Here is a 7,699-nt window from a genome sequence, read left to right on the forward strand (position 1 = left end):
TTGTTTTGTGGCTCACGCGTTCAGTTTGGTTTCGTTTTGCTGTGAAAAACGTCTAATCAGCGTGTGTGTTCCCCTTCGTTCATCCTAAGTTTCACACATACCCAAGTCTATTTGCTTAAATTTGTTTTATTACTCACTCTCAATCGCCCAATCAACACCAAACCAATACAAAGTTTTCAATCAGCTGCTGCCGTTGGAGTGTGTAGGAATCAAGGAAGAGAAGAAGAAGACGCATTTGAGCAGACGTAGAGAGGTGAAACAAAGGAGACGACGACGCAGCGCATACATCATACATAAATACAATTGGAATTATAAATTGCCGTTCTTGACGGCGACGACGACGAGGGACGGAGAGGAGACGTTGACGTGCAACACTACACATCACGTGATAATTACGTGATTGCGAATACGCAAAATTCTGCATATAAACGGACACTCGAGCTCTAGTATCCTGCGTCGCATATTTTATATAACAAGAAAGAGGCAGCAGGCAAGACAATGATGAACAATCTGGCAGACACGGTGGTGCCCGATCCTGGCTTTGGAGGTGGCGACAAGCAAAAGCAAGTGTCGCAACCTCAGGACGCCATCTCTGTTGTGGCACCGCCGGCTACAAAACAATCGTCGGCTCTGAAGAAAACCAGCCGTTATCGGAGTCGCTCCCTCTCCGCATCGTCAACGGATTCCTTCAGTTCAGCCTCCTATACGGGTAGCAGCTCGGACGATGGCGACGATGTGCCACCCCGGGAAAAAGTGCAAAAGAATGGCAAGGGCAGCTCCGATTTCTGTGTGCGCAACATAAGTGCGCAGCACGCGTTTGGCAGGCGTGAGATCGAGATTGCGGAACAGGAGATGCCGGGCATCATGGCCCTGCGCAAGCGTGCTGCCGAGGATAAGCCGCTAAAGGATGCCAAGATCGTCGGCTGCACCCACATCAATGCTCAGACGGCGGTGCTCATCGAAACGCTTGTGGAGCTCGGCGCCTCCGTCCGCTGGGCTGCCTGCAACATCTACTCGACGCAAGTAAGTAGCGCGCATGTGTGCGTGTCTTTCACAGAATTTTGTCAATTTGGTTGTCACGCAACAACATTAAGACAAACACAAACAAATCATCAATCAAACCCCGTTAATCAATTAAAAGACCAGCGATCGCCATTGCCTTAGGGGGTGCAGCAGAAAGTGTTTAGCAATCTCCAATGTTGTGACGATAGTGGCGGCGCGACACTGATGGTAATTGATACGTTCGAGTGTTTGGCACGCCTTTCGGCTCTGTCGCAATTGTTCTCCTACGGCCGCATATAATTGTGCTGAAGGGTGCCTAAAGGGGGTAGGGCCCATATTAAATTTGAAACTGGTTTCTTGCAGTTCGGCGTACGTCACGAGCTTTCGCTTGCTGCTTGCCCCATCGATAGTCATTCCCTGCTGCAGATCGATCCGCCAACAGCATCATATCGTCATCGCAAAAGTCATTGGCATGTCGAATTCAATTAAATTGTCCCCATAGCTGCCACCGCCAAGCGTTTCACACATTTTTATGTTTATACTAATTAGTTATACAAACATTTACACTTCTGCAAGCTTTTATCATTTAAATTGCGAAGAAAAGCTAAACGACACTTGTTGAGAGTCTGATTCACGCCTAAGCAGGGCAAACTTATCAAAGTAGCGGCGCTCTCAAGGTGCTAACGAATAAAGCTCACACGTAATACCATATATTGATAGGTCTGGTCTCTTTATAAGCACTACTTACCTTGTACCCGAAAGTTGTTGCTGTTCTACCTCATACTACACAATAGGGGGAGTGACAGACCCAAGAAGTGTGAAATTTCTTATCAATGCTTCAGATGCTTGATACTATTATGGCAGCTAGTCTTGATATCTAAACTCTCGATCATTAGACAAGAACTAATTAAAGCAGTAATATCTTCTAAAAACAAAGGGGTTCGCATTCTACACTTTGAGATCCTGGGTAGCCGATGGAAGGCGTGGCAGACTCCACATCATATCTTTCTGTTTGTCCGCAAATCATTTCTGATTTCTGTAAAGGGAATCATCAATCTAAGAATCATATTAAATTAGTACACAGCACTACTTCAATAAAAATGCAATCAAACAATTATATGTTTTAATAAAAGTCTGTTTTGTTTGTGTGTGAATGAGTAATCTTTCTATACTTTCCTTGTATAATATATTTTAAATTTTTACAGAACGAGGTCGCGGCTGCTTTGGCCGAGTCAGGCATACCGATCTTCGCCTGGCGTGGCGAAACTGAGGAAGACTTCTGGTGGTGCATCGATCGATGTGTGAATGCGGAAAACTGGCAACCGAACATGATACTGGACGATGGTGGCGATGCCACACACCTCATGCTGAAGAAATACCCAACCATGTTTAAGCTGGTGAAGGGCATTGTGGAGGAGAGTGTGACGGGTGTCCATCGACTCTATCAGCTGTCCAAGGCTGGCAAACTGACGGTGCCGGCAATGAATGTAAACGATTCGGTCACCAAGACAAAGTTCGATAATCTTTACAGCTGCAAGGAGTCGATACTCGACAGTCTAAAGCGTTCGACGGATGTAATGTTCGGTGGAAAGCAGGTGGTCGTGTGTGGCTACGGCGATGTGGGCAAAGGCTGTGCCCAAGCTCTTAAGGGCCAGGGCTGCATTGTGTACATCACGGAAATCGATCCGATTTGTGCACTGCAGGCCAGCATGGACGGCTTTCGGGTCGTCAAGCTGAACGAGGTCATTCGAAATGTTGACATTGTGGTAACGGCGACCGGCAACAAGAATGTGGTGGTGCGTGAGCACATGGACAAGATGAAGAGTGGCTGCATCATTTGCAACATGGGACACTCGAACACGGAAATCGATGTGAATGGCTTGCGCACGCCGGACTTGACTTGGGAGAAGGTGCGCTCTCAGGTGGATCACATAATCTGGCCTGAGGGCAAATACATTATACTGCTGGCCGAGGGCCGGCTCGTCAATTTGTCGTGTTCGAGCATCCCCTCGTTCGCTGTGTCAATTACGTCGGCGACGCAGGCGCTGGCGCTCATCGAACTCTTCAATGCACCACCCGGCCGCTACAAGTCCGATGTCTATCTACTGCCCAAAAAGATGGACGAGTATGTGGCAAGTCTGCATTTGCCCACATTCGATGCACATCTGACGGAGCTCTCTGACGAGCAGGCCAAGTACATGGGTCTCAACAAGGCCGGTCCTTTCAAGCCCAATTACTATCGGTATTAGAGACGACATCTGAGGGCAAGTGCAACGCGTACAATAACTGCAACTGCAACAGCAACCAACATCAACATCATGAATAATAACAACAACAGCAGCAGCAGCAGCAATAAGTAACATCGCCAACGAAAGTATTGTCTTTGCAACAAACAGTTTTACATAATTAAGTGAGAGGGAATTTCCCAAATTGTTGACAGACCACACAAACACAGACACACAGACAGAAAACATACTAACGCTAGAATCAGATAAAGTTATAGATCGATCAAGATCGACCACACAACCGTTGAAAATGATGCGGCGGCGCCTACACAAAGTTACTATGTATTTGTATTGGTTAGTTAGCGAGTATTTTGCTCATAGGTACACTACTAATCAGGAAAATTCTAAAGTATGTGCGCTATACGGCTAATAGCATTTCAGTTATTTTTGCAATTTTCAACGCTTTAGAATTTAGTATTTGTATTTAGTTTTTTGTAAACTAACGAAACGCTCAGTAAGCTCACCCACGCATTTTTAAATACCAACGTGCATACTATTTGTATTTAGCTTCTTCCCCCCTCCATATGAACACTTCCAATTCAGGCAAGCCTGCTAACAATTTTTTAATCCATTTATACAATTGATATGCGCTGGTAATGCATAGCATTAGATTTAATCCCCAATAAGAAGTACATGCAAATATTCTCTTTAAAACCAATGGCGTTTAGATTTCGGATCAATTTGACTGTTCATCTGTCCCTGCTCCCTCATTTAGGTGGTGATTGCAAAAAATTAGTAGAGCCGATCACAAAATTCGCTTTGAACATAGTGTATCGAACTGGAATTTGTATTAATATGTTAAACTAAACAAGCATTCATCAAAACTCGCATTCTTAAGATCGCGATTATCTTACAAGTGTATCGAGCATTCTAATAGCTTCTACGAGTGATTTCTCGTTAGCTTGGCATTTCTTTTCATTTGTAATAAAAATATCACAGATATTTTGTTGGAGTACCTTGCGATAAATATAAATTAAAACACAAAGCTAAAACTAATGAATTTAGTTTTATGAACGGTTAAAATCTGAAAAATTAGTCGTTGTTCTTACGTGTGATTTGCAATCGCCACTAAAATCAGGGACCAGGGAATACGGTTCAGTGATCAAAGATATCTTTGGAAATGCGCCAATTGATTTTCAATTGCTCTTTTATACGTGACTCAGAAATCGAAAACCGACATACGAGTATAGAAAAGATTGATTTAAATTGCATTTAAATCACTTGATTTTTTTGATGTAGTATGTTGATAGATATGTGTACGCCATGGTTTCAATTTGTAATTTGAATGTTCGGGCACTTAAAACTTTTATGCACCACTCCATAATTCGACACACACAATTATAATATTTTATTATGTTTTTATAATCCTCTATTTCAATCTTTCTCCATACATACATAATGTGTACTTAATTTTTCCTCCAGAATTTAGAATTTATTTGAAACATTTATTGCCGATAATCTAGAATTTATTGTTTTGGAATGAGCACAAATGTATTTTAAACTGTACTTACCGTATCTCATCATTTAATTTTGGCACAAAATTGGTTTAATAAATTCAAAGGTGACAAAAAATAGCGCTAGTGCTTAAAAATAATTAAAATGCAGTGCAAATATTTCCATTTATGCAATTACATGAGGTATGTACTTATATATACAGGCAGGCGTACTATATTTATATAAATATACAAACATACATCTGTATATCAGATAAAGAATTATATATACACATACATATATTATTAGAAAACTTTATGTATAAAAACGAACTCTGAACAAAAAAAACTTGTTTGTAAAAACACAAAAATTGTGAAAAAGGAAAAAAAAAAACAATAAAAGCGAAACCAATAAATTGAGTTTAATTGTTTTATTTATATCCGCCCAGCATGTTCTAGTTTTGAATTATGCGACAAATTAGCTCAAAAACTTTAAGTAGTAATATTTTGGTGAATGAAGAGAATATCGATTCAATTTATATTAAGCATTCTTCATCGCTGCATTTATAAATACAATTTGTGAATGTTTCCACATTAGATATCAACTATTTATGTATTAATTTATAGATCACCTTTTTACATTGAGCTAAAGTCCAAGGCCTATCATATTAAATGCAAACTAAAGAGGCCGAGGCCTTTCATATTAAATGCAAACTAAACCTATATAAAGGTACGCAGGTGTGTGAAGATAATTTGATTAAATCAGTTAGAGTTCCCACCCAATATTGGTATATTATTATTGGAGCCACTAACTCAAATTTTAATTTTTTAGCAACTTGTGTTTTTTTTTTTTGCATTAATTTACTTTCCACCTTATCCTTTTGATTGCTACATTTAGAGATTTGAAAAAAAAAACCCTATGAATAAAAAAGAAATCTAGATACCAGTAAAGTCGAATATACTTATATTCTAAAAGGCGATTACTTACTGCGAAAAATGTGAAATTATGCAAGGCCGATATGGAAGAACCATTATTAATAATCCTTGAGAGCAGATCGCGTCTTTCGACTTATTCCACCTTAATCCTGTATTACACAACTTGTTAGTTAATAAGAGATGTGGCTTAGTCACAAAGACAGCTAAAACAAATTAATTTTAGATTCAGATGCATCGCTTGTCCATTTATTTGATATCATGCCGTATGTTTTCTTTGATATTTATCATAAGTTACACGATTTGATTACAAAAAATATAATTTTTGTATGTTACTTAAAAATGCCGTAGACTACATAAATTTTTGTAGATTCGTCTTAATTAGGTTAATGCTAACACATTGGATGGGGCTCAGCTGGCAACCCCCAAGTCTACATCGTGCAACTAAATGTTATAATTGAAAACAAATAATTAAAAGCCGAAAATTACAATGAAAGACTAACTAATATTAAACGATGTATATAGTATATATATGTGTTTGTGAGGGCGTGCGCTTCTGTTTCTGCGTACGCTGACCGTCTGCATCTGGAGTGCTACTGGCTAGTGCGCCTGAATGGCCGTTTAGTCGAGGAAATGCGGCTTCAAGTGCTTCAACATGCCGAATGTGCGGAAGCGTTTCACACGCATTACCTTCATCAGCTCATCGTCGCATATGGCAAACTGCTTGTTTTTAGGATCGTACAAGTCCCGCTCCTTGATGATGGCCCAGACCTTCTTTACAACTTCGTGGCGAGGCAAGGAGTCAGCGCCCATTAGGGCAGACAGTTCGGGAGACAGGTTGTAGGCGCGTGTAAATCCAGTGCCTTTGCGGCCGGTGCCGCTGCCTCCGCCGCTTCCAGACTTGGCCTTCTTCTTGGGTGAAGTTTTCTTTGGCACTTCATAGTCGGAATCGGAGCCAGCATCACTTTCAGTGCCAGAGTCATCGGCGTTGATGGACTTGCGCTTCTTTTTTGCAGCCACCTTGTGCTTGGTCGGCTGTGGGCGTTTCTTTTGTGCCGGCTTCTTCTTCTTTTGCTCCTCCTCACTGGAGACATCATCTTCTTCTTCGCTGGGCTCGCTATCCTCTTCGGCATCAGGATCTTTATCGTCGTCCTCATCATCATCTTGTTGCTGTTCGTTGATTACTTCCATTACGATGGCATCAAATTGCTTCTTGCGGCTTAACAGTGAACAATTTAGTTTGCTCTCCACCTGCAACAAACATAAATCTTACACATATTTTCTTCATTTTCCCAACACAAGTCCAAATTTACCTGCTCGCGCACACGCTTTGCCGAGATAGTGGCCAAATCGGCATCCTTGAGGACCGCCTGTATCGAAAACAAAATATCGTGTGTATTCTTTTTACTGTATCCTTCATATTTCTGAGCCCGCTTACCTGTATCTCGCGGCGCAAGTCATCAGTGGAAACGTCGGACATTTTGTTCTCTTTGCTTCGTCGTTTTGTTGTACACGTTTCGGCAGCGCTGAGGCGTTTAGTACACGTGAATGCTGCAAGTTGCGGCTATTGCTTTACACACTTATGCCTGAATACTAGTCGCACTTACCGTTTATACTTAAATAATTAATAGTTTTTTCTTAATGTTTATGCGTTTTCCTAATTAGTGGTAGAGCGGCTCGTTTTTTCTTTATACCCGTCCGGCGTCGGCTTGGAGAGGAGCATTCACGCTATACAGACCACTCGCTTCTTAGTTATCGACAACTGAGAATGTATTCGATTAAGATTCGGGTTGCCACCTAAGTCAAACTTTTCGCATAGTTTACTTGGTTGGCCGTACGTGGCGCTAGTATAATTATCGTAGTGCTCGACGTCTGTGCATAAAAATATAGAATTTAACGTTTTTCGTGCCGTAATCAATGTTTAGACAGTAATTAAATGTGCAATAAGTACCTAAAGTTGCCGATACAGACCATTGTGCAATGCCAGATCGATTGTTTAAAGTGCCCCAAGTTGCAGCGACAATAACAATGCGAATGCCTATGGGG

The 7,699-nt window shown here is 41.2% G+C and overlaps 2 protein-coding genes across 2 annotated transcripts; one reads left to right on the forward strand and one right to left on the reverse strand.

Annotated features, from left to right (window-relative positions):
• Positions 1-24: 24 nt before the first annotated feature.
• LOC115622614 (adenosylhomocysteinase-like 1) lies at positions 25-4,847 on the forward strand. The gene is made up of 2 exons (XM_030516614.1): positions 25-1,023; positions 2,208-4,847. The coding sequence occupies exons 1-2, from the start codon at positions 499-501 to the stop codon at positions 3,249-3,251; spliced, it is 1,569 nt and encodes a 522-aa protein (XP_030372474.1). The 5' UTR covers positions 25-498; the 3' UTR covers positions 3,252-4,847.
• A 1,026-nt stretch (positions 4,848-5,873) lies between these two features.
• On the reverse strand, positions 5,874-7,403 carry LOC115622755 (upstream activation factor subunit spp27). The gene is made up of 4 exons (XM_030516810.1): positions 7,261-7,403; positions 7,092-7,204; positions 6,967-7,023; positions 5,874-6,904 (listed from the first exon to the last, which is right to left on the reverse strand). Exons 2-4 carry the CDS (start codon positions 7,131-7,133, stop codon positions 6,275-6,277), a joined length of 729 nt encoding a protein of 242 aa, XP_030372670.1. The 5' UTR covers positions 7,134-7,204; positions 7,261-7,403; the 3' UTR covers positions 5,874-6,274.
• Positions 7,404-7,699: the final 296 nt, after the last annotated feature.

Source organism: Scaptodrosophila lebanonensis, unplaced genomic scaffold (assembly GCF_003285725.1).
Source record: "Scaptodrosophila lebanonensis strain 11010-0011.00,11010-0021.00 unplaced genomic scaffold, SlebRS2 tig00000043-arrow-pilon, whole genome shotgun sequence".
Taxonomy (NCBI): Eukaryota; Metazoa; Arthropoda; class Insecta; order Diptera; family Drosophilidae; genus Scaptodrosophila; species Scaptodrosophila lebanonensis.